The following is a 19,511-nucleotide window of genomic DNA, read 5'->3' on the forward strand; positions in this document are numbered from 1 at the left end:
GACATTTTGAGAGGTTGGGGAGGAATCTTACAGAGAGTCTAGTGGCTCAGAGATGAGCCTTGATGAGGAGCTTGGGATCCCAGCTATGGAAGCCATGAATGAAAAGCTACGAAGATCTGGGAGAGTGAAAAACCCTATGCAGAGGTTTACCTATGATGGTTATGTGGCACATAACTATGCATATATGGCGAAGGTTGTGCAGGTTGTAGAGCCCACATGCATTGATGAGGCTGTTGGAAATGTGTGTTGGGAGAAAGCTATGGATGAAGAGATGAATGCACTATATGGAAATGAGACTCATTTACATCCATACATCTACATCTACATGCGGGTGGTTGCAAGATGAGGGTACTCACTCTCGTTCACTCTCTCTAAAATTGGGACATCTATGCATCTCGGGCGGAGTACCTCGATCGTGATAGTGTCGCGAATTAAAACACGACACGTGCCTCCCAAGCCTAAATCGACATATCTCGATCGAGATGCCAACTAATGCCACGCTAGCAGGTCCGGGTTTCCAGGCGTCATCCATGTCACCAATACATGTCAGCGCCACCACATTATCTCGATCGAGATATCTATGCCACTCGGATCCACATCAGGGCCACGCTGTATCCCCCTAGGCATATTTGACTAGCACATCTCCATCGTCCACGTATCTCGAACGAGAAATTAACATCAAATCGCGACCATTCATTGTTCGAGGTAATGGGATACAATCTCCACCGTCCCCGTATCTCGATCGAGATACTGAGATCAAATCTCAACCACCCAAATATCTCGATCGAGATACAGATATACAATCTGCACCGTCCAAATATCTCGATCGAGATACGTAGATGCAATATCCACCGTCCAAATATCTCGATCGAGATACGTAAACGCAATCTATACCGTCCATTCACGTACGTTGGAAGATGCGATCTCAGCTGTTTAAATATCTCGATCGAGGTATATAATGAATCTTGACCGTCGACATACCTTGTCGTGGTAATGACTTTAAATCGTGGCCGTCCATGTATCTCGAATGAGATAGTAATATCAAATCTCAGCCGTCAATCCTTCCCCAACCCTAAAATTAAGTGTGTATCTTGGCCGTATGTTGCACTAACCCTAATATCCAAAGCGTTAATCTTGCAAACCCTAAATTGCATGATGTTACCGAACCTCAATCGAGGTTATAAAATCGAAAAACTTTTTTTTTGGCCTTTGTCACAAGTCGTTTTCACTCTCCTTGCTCTCTTGATTTGGATTAGCATTAGTGAGCCCATTAGCATTGTTTTATAGCTTCATTAGTGCTACTTAGCACTAAGCATTAGACCCTTCACATTAGACCCTTCACATTGGACCTTTGTGTTTGGCTTAGGTTTTAGCATGTAGTCACACGAGGAGGGCCGCTCATCTATTGCGGACCTCATCGCGGAGATAGACCGCGAGTTAGCGGCTATCCGTAGGAGTGCTAGAGACACACCGTCTACATTACATATCGTGGCAGACTTGGAGGCGATGCTTTCGTCCCTTCATAGCCTTCACGATATTGTTTATATAGATGAGTGGATAGCCCACCATCGCACTGCTCCTGTGTCACATGGCCTGACATATCGTCAGGTCTGTGATCTTGCTCCTATTAGGGATGGAGCCTACCTAGATCTTTTCCTCGATAGTCGTGGGATGAGGCCTGGGGCGGGCGAGCCCCTTACTATTTCGCGGTGTTCGCATCCTCATATGGCGGCACATATCTATAGTCGATATGTTGCCGCATATGGGAGGATGCTGAACAACCGCCAGATTCCCATATACCTCGCAAAGCAGTTATATGCGGAGTTTGTCTTAGGGGAGGAGGTGGATTACACCAGCCATCGTCCGGGTGGTGGTGCTCGCCGAGGCCATCTCCAGGACCAGGGTAGGCGGCCTCCACCAGCCCTTCGTGTAGCACCTACCACAGATCCTTCATTTGTGCCATTGTCGACAGTAGAGGCTCTTGGCACCCAGGTCGGCATTGACGTACGGAGTACCATGGAGAGCATCCAGCACGTGGTGCGCCTATTCTCACGATCTATACCGATGACAGATGTCGAGGTATTTACATATATATTACGTCTTAAGTTTTTTTGGTCATTTATCTACATGTTTATATATACTTTTCTATATTTTTACATGAGCAGCATGGTTGATTGTGTCACATAGGTTCCCACACCTACCACACTGAGAGACTCACTCAGGAGTTGGTAGAGGCGAGAGCGGAGATTGACCGCCTCAGAGCTGCATTACAGATGGCAGAGGCAGCTACTGCAGAGGCACAGCATCTGAGAGAGTCCGACATCCAGCAGGTAGGTTTCTCTTGCACGTAAAAGAGTTATAATTAAGGTCCTAAGTTATAAATTTCTTTAAGTAATACCTAATGAGAGACTAATCAATTATTTTAATGCTTTACTTTTTTACGTAGGCTCGGACCGAGGTAGAGAGCTCTAGAGCTGAGGCACAGCATCATCAGATTATGGAGCAGATTGCCCAGCATAGGGCAGAGCAGATTGCCCAGCATAGGGCAGAGCAGTTGATGCTGCATGTTCGAGAGTTTCGCAGATCCTCGGACGTGACAGTGCCTTACCTACCTTTATATCCACAGCCTATCACCAGAGGTTTTTCGATGACCTCTCCCGCAGGATGCACCACCCTTCCTATGTGATGCGTGCTGCGCTTTATGTATCGAGGACATTGATAGTACAGGTGGATATGCCCTGGGATGTGGACATTTTTTCCACTTGTCTTGCATCACCCAGGAGCTAGTACGGTTCTCAGCATGCCCCTCCTGCCGTGCACGCGTCGACCTAGCGACGTACAGAGTTTTGGGCATCGATGATCTTCACCCAAGCCTCGTTCGAGTAGATGCTAGGACTGGCAGGCCTATTGATTTTACATCAGCTATTGACTTGGGACTCGATGCCTTCGACGATAGAGCCCAGGAGCCTGAGGTGCCTCCAGAGATTGAGTGGAGCTCACATGAGTTTGATGCTTACCAGAGAGTCCTACATGAGAGCCAAATCACAGCATATGAGCGCGTGGGTGGTGCTGGTCCTAGTGGCACCTCGGGTGATGGTGCTAGCAGCAGCGCTGCTTCTCATGAGCAGCGTGTCCTTACAGTAGAGGAGCTTACACGAGCAGAGTGGCAGACACGTACCATTGCAGATTATAGATTTTGGGTTTACAGATAGAGGCGTCTTGCATTAGCACGACGTAGAGAGAGAGAGAGGGCCATAGCAGCTTTTGGGACTCGTGAGCTCCCGAGTACACCGGCACCAGCTCACGATCCTGCCTTTGAGGCAGACCTCCCCGCAGCCATTCGACGACCCCCGCCGCAGCCAGCACAGCCTCCTCGACGTGCACGTCGACCGGCAGTTAGAGATGACGATTTTGATTGGGTTGCCGTTGATAGTGACTAAACTCAGACTAGCTGGGTTAGCTCACTTACATTGTACTTAGATTTTTGGGCAGTGACTAACCTCAGACTAGTTGGGGTAGCTCATTTTCATTCTGATGTACTTATTTGATGTTTATATCATTATGAGTTTTTTCATTATTGAGTATCATTACATTTTAGTTGATGTTCTTGATTTTATTATATTTTTTAACACTTTGGCTATCATATTGTTTGTTGAAAATCTCCATGCCATCGTACCCAAACATGTTCTGATGGGGACCAAACTTTGCAAGCATGGGGGGGACCCACCCCCACATGCTTGCAAAGTTTGGTCACAATCAGAGTATGTTTGGATTGGTAATTAGCGCCCACTGCGGGTTTTTGAAGTCTCTTGGTGCTTAAGAGGCCATGGAAAATCCGGGCCTTCCCCATACCATCGTACCCAAACATGCTCCGATGGGGACCAAACTTTGCAAGCATGTGGGGGTGGGTCCCCCCCACATGCTTGCAAAGTTTGGTCACAATCAGAGCATGTTTGGATTGGTAATTAGTGCCCAGTGCGGGTTTTTGAAGTCTCTTGGTACTTAAGAGGCCATGGAAAATCCGGGCCTTCCCCATACCATCGTACCCAAACATGCTCCGATAGGGACCAAACTTTGCAAGCATGTGGGGGTGGGTCCCCCCCACATGCTTGCAAAGTTTGGTCACAATCAGAGCATGTTTGGATTGGTAATTAGTGCCCAGTGTGGGTTTTTGAAGTCTCTTGGTGCTTAAGAGGCCATGGAAAATCCGGGCCTTCCCCATACCATCGTACCCAAACATGCTCCGATGGGGACCAAACTTTTCAAGCATGTGGGGGTGGGTCCCCTCCACATGCTTGCAAAGTTTGGTCACAATGAGAGCATGTTTGGATTGGTAATTAGCGCCCAGTCCGGATTTTTCAAGTCTCTTGGTGCTTAAGAGGCCATGGAAAATCCGAGCCTTCCCCATACCATCGTACCCAAACATGCTCTGATGGGGACCAAACTTTGCAAGCATGTGGGGGTGGGTCCCCCCCACATGCTTGCAAAGTTTGGTCACAATCAGAGCATGTTTGGATTGGTAATTAACGCCCAGTCCGGATTTTTCAAGTCTCTTGGTGCTTAAGAGGCCATGGAAAATCCGGGCCTTCCCTATACCATCATACCCAAACATGCTCCGATGGGGACCAAACTTTGCAAGCATGTGGGGGTGGATCCCCCCCACATGCTTGCAAAGTTTGGTCACAATCAGAGCATGTTTGGATTGGTAATTAGCGCCCAGTCCGGATTTTTCAAGTCTCTTGGTGCTTAAGAGGCCATGGAAAATCCGGGCCTTCCCTATACCATCGTATCCAAACATGCTCTGATAGGGACCAAACTTTGCAAGCATGGGGGGGTGGGTCCTCCCCACATGCTTGCAAAGTTTGGTCACAATCAGAGTATGTTTGAATTGGTAATTAGCGCCCAGTGCGGGTTTTTGAAGTCTCTTGGTGCTTAAGAGGCCATGGAAAATCCGGGCCTTCCCCATACCATCGTACCCAAACATGCTCCGATGGGGACCAAACTTTGCAAGCATGTGGGGGTGGGTCCCCCCCACATGCTTGCAAAGTTTGGTCACAATCACAGCATGTTTGGATTGGTAATTAGTGCCCAGTGCGGGTTTTTAAAGTCTCTTGGTGCTTAAGAGGCCATGGAAAATCCGGGCCTTCCCCATACCATCGTACCCAAACATGCTCCGATGGGGATCAAAATTTGCAAGCATGTGGGGGTGGGTCCCTCCCACATGCTTGCAAAGTTTGGTCACAATCAGAGCATGTTTGTATTGGTAATTAGCGCCCAATCCGGATTTTTCAAGTCTCTTGGTGCTTAAGAGGCCATGGAAAATCCGGGCCTTTCCCATACCATCGTACCCAAACATGCTCCGATGGGGACCAAACTTTGCAAGCATGTGGGGGTGGGTCCCCCTCACATGCTTGCAAAGGTTGGTCACAATCAGAGCATGTTTGGATTGGTAATTAGTGCCCAGTGCGGGTTTTTGAAGTCTCTTGGTGCCTAAGAGGACATGGAAAATCCGGGCCTTACCCATACCATCGTACCCAAACATGCTCCGATGGGGACCAAACTTTGCAAGCACGTGGGGGTGGGTCCCCCCCCACATGCTTGCAAAGTTTGGTCACAATCAGAGCATGTTTGGATTGGTAATTAGTGCCCAGTGCGGGTTTTTGAAGTCTCTTGGTGCTTAAGAGGCCATGGAAAATCCGGGCCTTCCCCATACCATCGTACCCAAACATGCTCCGATGGGGATCAAACTTTGCAAGCATGTGGGGATGGGTCCCTTCCACATGCTTGCAGAGTTTTGTCACAATCAGAGCATGTTTGGATTGGTAATTAGTGCCCAGTCCGGATTTTTCAAGTCTCTTGGTGCTTAAGAGGCCATGGAAAATCCGGGCCTTCCCCATACCATCGTACCCAAACATGCTCCGATGGGGACCAAACTTTGCAAGCATGGGGGGGTGGGTCCACCCCCCCATGCTTGCAAAGTTTGGTCCCCATCCGAGCATGTTTGGGTACGATACCAGTATGGGGAAGGCCCGGATTTTCCATGGCCTCTTAAGCACCAAGAGACTTGAAAAATCCGGACTGGGCGCTAATTACCAATCCAAACATGCTCTGATTGTGACCAAACTTTGCAAGCATGTGGGGGGGACCCACCCCCACATGCTTGCAAAGTTTGGTCCCTATTGGAGCATGTTTGGGTACGATGGTATGGGGAAGGCCCGGATTTTCCATGGCCTCAAGCACCAAGAGACTTCAAAAACCCGCACTGGGCGCTAATTACCAATCCAAACATGCTCTGATTGTGACCAAACTTTGCAAGCATGTGGGGGGGAACCACCCCCACATGCTTGCAAAGTTTGGTCCCCATCGGAGCATGTTTGGGTACGATGGCATGGAGATTTTCAACAAACAATATGATAGCCAAAGTGTTAAAAAATATAATAAAATCAAGAACATCAACTAAAATGTAATGATACTCAATAATGAGAAAACTCATAATGATATAAACATCAAATAAGTACATCAGAATGAAAATGAGCTACCCCAGCTAGTCTGAGGTTAGTCACTGCCCAAAAATCTAAGTACAATGTAAGTGAGCTAACCCAGCTAGTCTGAGTTTAGTCACTATCAAGATAGAGATCTAGTCAGCAGCACCCTCTCTAGCTCTCAACTGCTCTAGAATGCTCTCATGGTCATCCACTCGAAGCCAAAAACGAGGGTGAGAACTGTGTTTTCGGCTCTGTACTCGAACAAGAGTGAGCCTGGTAGCAACCACTAGATGAGAGAACTGAAATGCCTCTAACTCCCACTTCCACTACTGGAACTCAAGACTCCCCTGATGAAGTCGAATCTACTGGTAGAACCGGCCTGCCACAATCATGCTATGGGCATCATAAGAAAACCCATGATCATCCACTGTATCCTGGTCAAGCATGCACTTTGGCCTAGTGCAACTCATCAGATAGTAGTCTACTCCCTCGCTATTTCCCTCACTGGTAATAACAGCAAATACATCACCCTCCTATAGCAAATCTGTCAGGTCATCATAACTGACCATGAATGCAAGACCTGTGTGCTCATCAGACACCACTGGATGTGAAGGATGCTCGGGGGAGAGGAATGTCTGTATCCATGCATCTGCCCATCCTCTCGAGGCACAATGTGACCAATCGCCATCCATACATGCTCCACAGAAGCATGCAAACCGTCGTGTGTAAATCGTAGGGGCCGCCATGCACGTGCTCCTGATGGAATGTAAGCCCAAGGTGCTAGGTACTGTGTCACAATCATGGGAGGCTCTACGGTCAATCATGCCACCATCCACATGCCAAAAAAATCTCCTGACAATCCGAGCATCACGTTTGGGGTACGATGATGCTGCACTCCCACACAAATGTTGGGAGCACCACTCGACTACGTGGCCCGTATCTCTGAACCGTTGAGCATCCTGTCGCAGCTGATGACACCTCAAGGCACGTTTCACACACGCGCCCGCACCATCATGCTCTCCCTTCCCGTGACCAGTCTCAAAGAATGACCAAATCACTGGGATACTAGACTGCACATGCCACCTATAAATCCATAAAAGATAGTCTTAGTTATTATTTTCTTTAAGATGTTCTAGTGAATTTAGTTTAATTGTAAATGTAAGAAAGCCATAAGTACTACCTGTAGAGCCAATAGAATTGACGTGATGACTTGAACTGTGCGACACAACCATCCAACCAAACCCATCGCTGGACATGTTTGATCCCACAATCTCCTAAAAAATCGTCATGGAGACGAAAACAATGTTGCACAAAATGTGTATCATGTGAACGATCATCACTGATATAGAAATGATACTCTCGAATAATGACACGGGTCTTGGGGGTACTCGCTATCCCATCTACATGAGCCTCTGCATGTCGATAGCTAATGTGGACCATAATAGCAACCTGATGGGGTAAGCAATACATACGTTTAGGACACAAAAAATCAAATAAGTAATGTAGCTCAAACATAAAACAAATATTACAAAATATAACCATTACCTGCTCTGAGAAGTAATACTCAGATTGTATCTCCTGAAAAGGTGTGAAAGTGTAGTTCTCTGCAAAATCAATCACAGAGACGACCACACCAATAGGAAACTCTGCTAGGCATGCTCGGAATTGACGATCCTACCACTTGGCACAATGACTGTGCCGTATGTAGGGGTAGATCTGCTCCCTAAATGTGGCTGTGAAGTGATAACGTGGTGTATGTTTGTCCACGAGCTGCAACTTCCTGGACTGTCCACCACTCTGGAGCTGGTGTGTCACATACTCATAACGTTGCCATGCCACTATCTCTTGGTCACTTGCAGATCTCTTCTGTTTTTCCTGATTCTGGTTACCTCTTTCCTATTGCAAATCAAAAGAGCTTGGGTAGATTTGATGGTCACACTCCAAGCCCTCGCCGGGGTAATGCCACACAGCTGCAAAATTCAGTCTAGATTCTTTTGACTTCCTCCAAAACAATAGGCATTTTGAACAGGGCAGGATCAGTGTGGAACCATTGATTAGAGACCTTTTTGTCATGGTTGTCCAACACTAATATAATGGGGTAATGATCTGAGAGGCAAGTAGAGATGTCAGTTTTACATTCACATCTGATGTAGGAGTTACCGAGGGTTTTGCTAATGTATCCTCTGTCCAATCTTGCTTTCCTGGGTCAGTTTTCCATGGGCATAGTTCTGCCACGTGAAGTCTCCCATATTACCTATGTCACATAGCTCAAAGTGATCTCAGCAGTGCGCTGCGAGGCTAGGAGCTCTGCCCCTTTAATGACTTGCCCCAGCCCTCTTAATCTGCCATTTTTGGATTCCACCATATTGAAGTCTCCCATTAGAATGATAGGATCAGGGACGCTTCTCAGGGTACCCCAGGTTCTGATTCTGACTCCAGCATAAATCCCAATGAAGGAGAAGGTTGTCATTTCAAATGCAGCCCATTGATCAAACGTATCAATCCTCACGTCTTTCAGTTCATTATGATGGTCCACATGCATACCCAAAACCACTCCTCCAGACCCCTATGTAGATCCAGATGTGCTCTTTAGAGATGTTGAGCAACCTTTTTTCAAGCTCATCCCCGCTAACTTTGACTTCAGTTAGAGCTATAAAGTCAAATCTTCCTTGTTTCCTTAGCCATTGTTTCACTAGTTGGACTTTTGAAAGGTCAGTCAACCCCTTGACATTCAAAGTGGTACATCTCATTTGCCCTTTTTCTGGGAGTTGACCTTTTTAGGTCCCACGTTGGATGCAGCTTGAGGTGTGGTGGATCCAACCTGAGCATGCATTCTTTTCAATTCCTTGACTATCTCCATTTCTTTGGGCAAGCCATTTTCTGTATCAGATGGAGACTGCTCAACCCTGTCTTGCTCATCTCCCAACGAGCCAGCCGTCATTGCATGGGGCAGGAGCACTTGGTCATGGTCCATTTGATTAATTTCAACCAGAATTCTAGATCTGTCCAACGGCGTGGATTGACTGATCTCTTGGGAGTCAACTGAATCATCAGGGTCCGAGATGCTGTCTAATAAGGCGAAGGAGTTGGCAAATGCCCTCTGGTTTCCCGCCCTATTCTATCTAAAGGTCTTCTTCCTATTGGGTACTGTAAACTTTTCTCTCTTTTCTTTTGAGGTAGAGGGAACAAGGGGAGAAGGCACAGTCATATTCTTGTTCACTCCAGTAGGTTGAGCTTGGTTGATGGCTAGGGGAAGATTAGGGGCACTAGTGGCATTCAAATTAGGGTATTTTGAAGGACACTCTCTAATAACATGCCCTTGATTTCCACAATGGAAGCATGCATTGGGTAGGTGTTTGTATAGAATGCTTTGCTTGATGTTATACTCACCACAATTGATTTCAATCTCATCATAAGGGGCCTATCTAGATCCACTTCCACAAGAACCTGAGGATGCCAAGTCAGGTTGTAGTCATTCTTGGGTCTCATGCCTAGCACTTTCCCTATAGGGGAGACAATTTTTTTGAGCCACGGGTACAAGTAAAAGGGCAGGTTAGGAAGCTCAACCCACACCGGGCAGGCTGAGGGTTTTGGACCTTAAGGGTTAAAGTTCTTGGACCAACTGAAGAAATAGAATGGGATGTTCCTGTACATCCATTGCCCTGAACCTAGGACCTTAAGAGCCATATTTAGGTCCTTGAATAGAAAGAGGTAGTACCCATTTGGGAGGGCTTGGATGATCTCTACCTCGATACTTATGGAAATCTAGTTGTCTTTGATCCACCCCCTAAGGAAATCTACTGGTGGTCTTGGCCTGAACATTAACCCAACTAAACAACGGGCTGTGTAATCAGTTTCCAACGAATGAACTAGCTCTGGTGGAAGACAAACCACAGGATTAATGGAAGAGGGTTTACCTGATGTGTCCATTACCTTAGCTGGAGAGCTTGCTTGTTGATTTGAGCCTCTTCTTCGACTTGTTTCTGCAGCAACATCAGATTTAGCTCTTCCACTCGGGCTCTTGAATCTTCTAGCTGTTTTTTGGTGTCCATGAAGTCTTCTAACACCTGCTCATACTTCAGCATGGCTTCTCTGTTACCATCCATGGCCGGGGGCCATTGTAAGAACTGCTGAAATGCAGCTTGTGTGTTCTTAGTAGGCTGAGATGACTTATTCCCAGAGCAGGTTCCCTGTTCTCTGAGTAGAGTAAGGGTTCCCCTCCACTTGGTGCCCATGCACCTAAGGGGGGGGGGTGCTGTGGAAAGTAAAGAAGTACATAGAGAGCTTCAAGCCTCTGGGCAGGGCAGCAGTCACAGAGGAGAGAGAGATGGTGTCGTTGGCACTCAGGCGCTTACCCTAATTATAATTTTTGCATTTTAATGATATCAGATTTTCTGCTTGTCGTCTCTTGTTTCTGACTGCATGCAATTATATCTCCCTCCAAGTTTGCAAAAGTCTGTGTGCGCGCCTGTGCAAGGCATTTTCTGCGAATGCCTCCCAGCCTCCCAGCCCGCATCCACACCCCTTCTAGGAAGGCCTTTCGCGCATGGTGTGTCACTTGCTCACTGGATTGCGCAGGCAAACTGGTTGGGCATGTTGGGAGCATGGCAGGCGAGAGAGAGCCGTAGGCAAGCTTTGTGTGGCCTCGTAGCTACGCCACAAGTGTTCAAGTGTGGGCTCTGAGATGCAGGTAGTTGGGGGCGGAGCAGAGGTTTACGACGCGAGGGGTGGAGGAGAGGGTTGAAGGAGCGATGGCAGGTTTGCAAATTAAATTGGAGCTAAAATTTCAGATTTCAAAGCCATGGCTATGATTGACTGCTGACTATGACGGCTACATGATGTCGCTTGGGCTGATGTCACAGATGCTTTATGACAGAGTCAAGCCCCTTTTCCAGCTTTTTGACGGAGTCAAGCCCTTTCACTTGTGGATCACACACGTATTAGGGAGGCACTCTACCCACAGGATGACCTTGAGCTCATGATCAACACATGTATTAGGGAGGCATTCTACCCACAAGATGACCTTCGAGCTCAGCCACTGAGTTTTCCAACTAAAATTTCAAAAAATTTGAATCTTTAAAGCCACAACTAGGAAAATTTACGATAGTTTTTCTTAATTTGAGCCACAGTGAGGAAGATTTTTTTTCTCATATGCACATACTTGCTTTAAGGCAATTGATCATCCTGCAAGCTATGATGGATGGCTTAAATAAGTCTTTTGTGCTAGGTCTAGTAGAAGTGAAGTGATATTGACTTTCACAATTACCCAAAATGTGGTCCACGCATGGCTTCTTCTTGCCAAAAGCATCCCGATCAATGATGTTTATAACACTTGCTGTGATACTTTAAGTGTCTCTCCAGAGTCCAAATTTAAAACCCAACAGTTTGTGATAATATAATCATGTTGAAAATAGAAACCCAATGATTTGTGATGACATACATCATCATGTTGAAGTTAATGGTTTTGCCGCTCTCGGAGTCTCTCTCTCGCACTCTCACTCTCACTCTCTCTCTCTCTCTCTCTGCGCGCACTCGTCAGTCCTGTGGCAGGAGCTTCTGCGAGTGTGCGAGGCTTATAAGAAGATGGCCGGTCTGCAGCAGCAGGGGGCAAAGAAGCCGCACGCATTGGTGGTGCCATGGCCAGCCCAAGGCCACATAAACCCCATGATGCACCTCTCCAAGAAGCTAGCTGCAAGAGGAGTCACCATAACTTTTGCCAACACGCAGTTCAACCACGAGCGGCTGGTCCGGTCGCAGGCAGAGGCGGGGATATCTCTGCCTCACGAGGGAGACATCCGCCTCGTGGGTGTGCCGGATGGCTTAGGCTACGAAGAGTACATCGCCAATGATATACGCAAGCAATGCCAAGCTCTTATTGATCTGGAGCCTCTCCTTGTGAAGCTTGTGCAGGAGCTCCAGCCACCTGTCAGTTGCATCATCGCAGATGTGTTTGTCATTTGCACACCCTCTGTGGCTAAACGTTTTGGGATCCCGCACGTGGGGTTTTGGACCCAGAATGCAGCCAGCTATGCGGCCCATGTCCTCTTCACTCAAGGCTACACTCCCATCAAAGGTAAATATTTCATCTAAGAAGCTTTTATCCTCAGGCTTCTGTTCCTGCTCTTCTCTGTATTGTCCGTTGCCAACATAACTTCAATTACGGTGATTTGTTTCTTTTGTAGACGACGATCCTCAGAACCTCATCACTTGCATCCCTGGCTGCCCTCCCCTGCGCTTTAAAGAGGTTCCCACCTTCCTTCAACCATGTGATCCTTCCGATTTTATCTTCTCCTACCTCATCAGAAACTTCCAGAACGTTCTAGATTGTTCTTATGTCCTCTTGAACACTTTTCACGAGCTAGAAGCTGCGAGTCTGGAGTTCATCGACAGGCCAAACATGTGCATAATTGGCCCAGTTCTCCCGTCAGAGTTTCTCAGCACTAGTACTGATGGTGGGGACAATAACATCGGTATGAGGCACAAGAAGCTGGGGACCTCTATGTGGGTAGAGGATGAGGGGTGCATGCCATGGCTAGACAAGCAGAAGCCCTATATGTGTCATTTGGGAGCATGACTCTCCTGTCCGCCCAACAGATTGCAGAGTTTGCGGCCGCTCTTGAAGCGAGTGGATGCCCAATACTGATGGTTGTCCGGCCAGCGATGATGTATGGGCGGGAGGCAGTGTTCCCACAGGGCTTTGCGGAGAGGATGAGTGGGCGGTCAATGTTTGTGGAGTGGGCACCCCAGCTGGAGGTTTTGGCCCACCCTGCAGTAGGGGGGTTTCTCACGCACTGCGGATGGAACTCCACATTGGAGAGTATTTGTAAGGGGCTGCCCATGCTGTGCTGGCCCTACTTCGCGGATCAAATGCTGGACTGCCGGCGTATTGTGGACAGTTGGAAGATTGGATTGGATTTCGAGGCGGATGCCACCACTGGTTTGGTTAGCCGAGGAGAGATTGAACACAAGGTGAGTTATCTCATGGACCTTTCATCCAGTAAAGAGATCCGTGAGCGAATTAATCAGCTCAGCTTGGTAGCTAAGAAAGCGGAACATGATGGCCGATCCCATCTTAATTTTGAATCATTTGTACGCTTCATTTTCACGTGAACATCTCCCTAATCTCCACACTATTATTCTCACTGTCCTTTTGAATCATTTGTACGTTTCTTTTTCATGTGAACGTCTCCCTTATCTCTACACTATTATTCTCACTGGTTCACCCACCCACTATGTCAATGGCTAATATAATGTGTCATTTGTATGTCATGTCATGATTCTATTTTGCCAACTAAGCACCTGTATTTCCCATATTGTCATAATTTACACGTTGTCGTGCCATGGCACGTCTATGGTGTGAAACCATTCATATGAGGCCATTTAATGCAAATCCAGATGCATGGGATTAAGTGCCATGACTTGAGTCATTATATGATGCCTAAGTACATATGTTCATATTGTAAATGAGGTTCAATAAGACGAGCTGAGACTGAGCCAGGTTTCAAAGCCTCTGTACATAAGTGTGGTGTGAATTATGGAGTTTTATGCTTATGGTAGACCTTGTAGTAGGGAACACCCTTCTCAACATGTATGGAAATGTGAGAGTATGTATGATGTAAGGATTGGCTTTGAAAGAATGCCCTTTTGAGATATCGTGTCTTGGAATGCCATGATTTCTGTGCTTGCTCAGAATCGATATAATCAGAATGCTTTGGATTTTTTTTCAATTGATGCTACTGGAAGGTTTGATGCCAAAAGATTTCAAGTCAGGAGGGAGTTCAAACTTAGTACCTCTACTAGTTGCTGCATTTGCTGCTCGCCTCTTCTTCTCAACGCGCCCTTTTCCATCTCACACACCCTCTCTCTCTCTCACAGATATGGCTTCCCAAAAGGGTTCAACTACTGTTGCCGATGCTATAAAAGACATTGAGCTAGAAAAGGTGCAGGGTGCTTCAGAAGCTAAGTTTGTGAAAGTGGACTCTTTTTGGGAGAATCAGACCGCTGTTATCCACATTCTTCGGAGATTTGGGTGCAAGCTATGCAGAGCCAATGCCTTGGAGCTGCAGAAGATTGTCCCCACTTTGGAGGCAAACAATGTGCGGGTTGTGGCCGTCGGGATTGAAAAGCTTGGCCTTGAGGAGTTTCAACAAGGTGGCTATTGGGATAGAGAGCTTTACATCGATAATGCGAAGAAGATACATCAGGCATTGAACATTAAGTCAGTGGGAATTCTAAGTGTGGCTAAGATGCTTTACAATGTCCGTGATGCTATCAAGAAAGCCATGGCTAAGTTCTGAAGGTGTTTTCTCTATAAGGGGTTGTGTCTATGTATTCTGGTTCTGCACCATGGCCTTCGCCGCGAGGTCTTCTTCCTCAAGCTTATGGCGATCAATACTGGGCCGCCTTAACGGCGACCAGCAGTAGCACCCCTCCAGCAGCTGGAGACGAACACGCAAGGTGGTGGCTTGCGTGGCAAAAGTATATAGGATTTTTTAAAAAAAAAGGGAATATCTGAATATTAAGGGAGGCGCAGCGTATTTTTTAAATTGGGAAATCCGGATTTTTGGTTGCAAAAGGGGATGGGACCGAATTCCCTGCAGGAAAGAGAGAAAAACCAGACAGACGGCGCATACTGAAGGGTGTGGTGCAAAAATCAGAACCAGAGCTGAATACAACCAGAGATTCAAAAATCATGATGGCGGCTACTGTATAGGACATGTTGGGTTTTGAATTAAAGGGGAAATAAAGCGCTATCGAAGGACATGAACTTCAAAAAAATCCCACTATACATGATGAATACTGATTTTGGCATACTGCAGTGAAGCAGCCGTATGGGAATAGCGAAATCCATAAATTCGCTTCTTTTTTTTTACTCTCAGATAAGTGATTTTTTTTTTGTTGTTACTTACGATTTGAAAAATCGTATAGTCTAGGAACCCTTTAAGGTTTTTGAGAACGAGAAGGTTTTGGGAAAAAGGTTTTTACGGTTTTTGAGAGTCTTGGAATAAGAAAGCATCAAAATACAAAGAGATTCCTGGGATTTGGATTTTATTTTCTACTTGGTTGGATTTTGGAATGCTAGACATGGAGCTTTCTAAAATCACATGAATATGTTGTACATATGCCATATGTCATCTTTTGCTTTGTGAGTTGTTGGAATCTGAAAGCAGGTTTACACGAGATCAAGAGACACCTTGAAATGATGGAATTGGCATTATATGTGAGTTGTTGGAATCTGAAAGCAGGTTTACACGAGATCAAGAGACACCTTGAAATGATGGAATGGTGAGTTGGAATCTGAAAGCAGGTTTACACGAGATCAAGAGACACCTTGAAATGATGGAATTGGCATTATATGATATATGTGATGTGAATGGTCACATGTATATGGAAATCTTTTGTAGATTGTATTATGCCTACATTTGATATGTTTGAAGCATTTGGAAAAAGAATCAGGAGATCTATGCTTGGAACTGGCCATGCTCTTGACACACAATTTATGTGCAATCATCAAGCTGAATTTGGGAATGTATTGAAGTGAATTGGCACATGTACATGTCAACAAAAATGGTGATGTCTTATGCTCCTGGAAGAGCTATCTGTTTTGTTTCCTTGCTGGAATTTTGAAGCTACTCTCACAGCCAGAAGTCCCGCACTTGCCCAGTGATACCGTCCACGTCACGACAGCTTTTGGTGAACCCGACGTGAAACTGCTGGGGTGGGAGTGTGGTGAAATACATAGGGAAGCTATGGCTGAGAATCCTGAGGGACAAGGGGTTCATTTTGACCCCGGGGTTATGCAAATGTTTCAGATGTTTACTATGTATATGTAACAGCAGCAAGCTGCTGAGAGGGGGTAAATTTCCATGACTAAAGCACTGCAGTCAATTGTGAAAAAGGTGGATCAATTTGATGGTAAGGACATCACAAAGTACCTGCGCAATTACACAAAGGAAATGGAGCTAAACAGGGTGACTGAGGAGGATATGGTTCGAAGCTTTGAGCTGGTATGTGTTCCTGAAATAAGAGAGCGCATAAGAGGATTACAGGCAGCACATGGTGGCAGAAATTGGGAGGAGTTCAAGCTTGCTTTGAAGGATGATTATTTCATGGAGGATTCCGAGCGGGTGACCAAACGAACTTTCTTGGAATGGGTCACAAAACCCAAAATGGGAATTTCTGCCCACAGAGTTGCTAAGAGAGTTTGAGAAGCGCTATGCCCAGCTGTCAAGGATTGAGCGCACAACTTTGGACAGGGAAAAAACAGAGCTCTTCTTACAAGCAGCTGGGAAAGATCTCCAAGAAAAACTGGAAATTCTCCTTGAGGATAAGGATACAGAGCAGGGGCTAAAGAATGATTGGAATGATGTCAAGGATGCGGTCACCATGCTAGCAAAGCGGCAGCGAAGGAGGGATAAAATGGTGATGAGCTCGGCAACTCCTATAACTGCTGTTACCTCTGAGAATCTACCAAAACCAACTGCTGCAATCCCAAAGGTAGAAGGGCCAATGGATGAGCTTATTAAGGGTATGCGAGACCTAAAATTGAAGATGTCCAGGATTGAGGAAAAAGGGCTACCATTAGGGCAGGCTTCTATGCAAAGGCCTCAAAGCAAAGAAGGGTTTACATTCAGATGTATATAGTGTGATGACCCAGAACATGCAAAGAAAGACTATGCTAGCTATAAGGAAGCCCTCAGAAATTAACTTGTGTTTTTCAAAGATGGAAAAATCCACCTTACAGAGACTGGTCTTCCATTAAGTACAAACTTTGGAAAAGGAGGGATGAAAAAGCTTGTTGAAGACATGGTTGCTGGGCATGCCATCTCTATGGTTGAGGCAGCAACCTATGGGTTAAAGGTTGGTCAATCAAAGCAGGAATCTGAGAATGATGAAGATTATGAGAATGAAGATTTTTGGCCATCAACAATGGAACTAATTGCGTCAAAGAAGGTGTCTAAACAGGCTTTGCATGAGGCAGGTGACTGTATACGTCTTGAGACTGGCTGGGAAGAGCCTCTGGATTCTTTATCTGTTCATGCCTACATTGCAAAATGCCAGAATAATGAGGCACAGGTAGAGGAAAAGCGTAAGAGGGAAAATGAGGAAGGAGGGCCATCAAAAAGGGTTACTCGTGGTAGTGAAAAGAAAGATCCTGGGCCATCACATATGCCTCCACCGCATAGCAGACCTCCACAGGAAGTATCAATGGAAGAAGTGCCAGCAAAAATGAAGCATGAGAGGGAGAAGGGTAAAGGGAAAAGTCCACTCTACAAGCTTCAATCTGATATTGAAGCTGCAACAGACCTCAAAAAGGTGCTTGAAGAGAGGATTCTAAACAGTAGGGTGGAATTTACATTAGGGGAAGTGGGGATTGCAAAGAAAGAATTCCATGATGAGATAATTGATATTATACGAAGGAAAAGGCAGTCCATAATTGAATCTATTCCATCACAAGGGGAGACAAGCACTTCCAAGACTCATGGAGTACAGGTACATCAAAAGGAAGAGAGAGAGAATGTGGTGGAATGTAATCACTCTGCTGAAGGGGCACGACAAGTGCGCTTTGTGGATGAGGATGATGAAAAAGAAGTTCTTACAAAGAGTCATTACTCCAGGAGCCATTGGGCAAGGGCCACCACTGAAACCCTTGTCAAGATAGGTGACTTGGAAGAGCCGTATGTCGCTCTAATCGACCATGGGTCTGAAATAAATCTTATGGCTAAAAATCTCTACAACAAATGTAAGTGGCCAATGGATGTAGATCATGGGTGGATGATTAAAGCAGCTAATAACTCATCTGGAGAGCTCTATGCAGCATGTCCAAATGTAAGGGTAACTATAGGGGATGTGAAAGATGATCAGAACTTCTTTGTTCAAGAAATGTCATCGTATCCCCTCATCCTTGGGCAACCCTACATTACAGCTGTGAGGATGGAAACAAAGGTTTTGGATGATGGCTCGGCATATGCAAGAATAAGGAGTAAAGATGGCAAGAAAGCTGTTCAGTTCTTGACAGTTTGCATTAACCATGAAAGGAATCGTGAGTCTCTTCGAGCACAGTCACTCCCAAAGATAAATAGAGAATTCATGAACTACAGGGAGATGAGGGATTTTAGCCAGGTGCCATTGTAAAGCGGGATTCCAATGGTACAAGGGAAAATGAGTTCTCGTAGGACTCAATCAATGTAAATAACTTTTCAGTAAATTTTCAGGGATTTTCTAGCTATGGGTCACTGATCTTTGTAAAAAGCAAGGATTTGAAGCGTGGCATGCGTCGACATGTACAAAATGAACAAAAAAGTCTTGAGCAATGTGGTCTTTTGGAGAAGAATGAGTTTATTTCAGGGGTGCTTGATGAGGTGTCATTTGTGGATACTATGGATGTGCTTTTTGCTATGGAAAGAGCATGCTTACAGGGTGGAAATGAGATGATAGAGGTGTCATCTGTGGGGATGTATGATATAATCCGGGAATTTGAGGGGATGGAATGTAAAAACATGAATTGTGAGATGGATGCTCATGTTGATACAAAGTATAAAACGGTTGCAAAGAAGGTGAAACCAGTTGCCTTGCCCTTGCCACCAGGAAGCAAGAAGAAAATAGATGAAGCCTCTATGCAACCGAATCTCAGAGATCCGAAGAAAATTGGGCATAAGTTTACATAGGAAACCCTAAAAGAGCTGAAGATTGGTGACAAGGATTTTCTGTTACCAGTTGAAAAGGAATGCTTTGAGGAGATGCTTGTAAAACATGGGAAAGCCTTTGCTTTTCAGCCGCATGAGATAGGTTGTGTTGATCCAAGCATAATAGCGCCAATGGTGATCTTCACTGTTCCACATGTGCCCTGGAACCTGCGGCGGCCGATTCCAGTACCAAAGGCTCTCTTGCCAAAGCTGATGGAATTACTAAAAGAAAAGATCAGGATGGGAATTTTGGAGCCATCATGCGCTCCATACTCCAACAGATGGTTTACCGTGCCAAAGAAGAATGGAACATTGCGCTTCATTCAAGACATGCAACCTA

General features: G+C 45.9%; 1 protein-coding gene and 1 pseudogene across 2 annotated transcripts; both read left to right on the plus strand.

The window, feature by feature from the left end:
• Positions 1–12,005: 12,005 nt before the first annotated feature.
• LOC147637833 (UDP-glycosyltransferase 85A2 pseudogene) lies at positions 12,006–13,683 on the plus strand (annotated as a pseudogene). The gene is made up of 2 exons (XR_015266094.1): positions 12,006–12,558; positions 12,668–13,683. The product of XR_015266094.1 is annotated as a UDP-glycosyltransferase 85A2 pseudogene (transcript).
• A 672-nt stretch (positions 13,684–14,355) lies between these two features.
• On the plus strand, positions 14,356–14,782 carry LOC147637834 (uncharacterized). Its single transcript, XM_086799059.1, has one exon. It carries the CDS (start codon positions 14,363–14,365, stop codon positions 14,780–14,782), a length of 420 nt encoding a protein of 139 aa, XP_086655185.1. The 5' UTR covers positions 14,356–14,362.
• Positions 14,783–19,511: the final 4,729 nt, after the last annotated feature.

Source organism: Cibotium barometz, chromosome 6 (assembly GCF_041138505.1).
Source record: "Cibotium barometz isolate CiBa-2024 chromosome 6, ASM4113850v1, whole genome shotgun sequence".
Taxonomy (NCBI): Eukaryota; Viridiplantae; Streptophyta; class Polypodiopsida; order Cyatheales; family Cibotiaceae; genus Cibotium; species Cibotium barometz.

Coding starts and splice junctions, on each gene's coding strand:
- LOC147637834 (XM_086799059.1), top strand. CDS start 14,363: ATGGCTTCCCAAAAGGGTTCAACTACTGTTGCCGATGCTATAAAAGAC.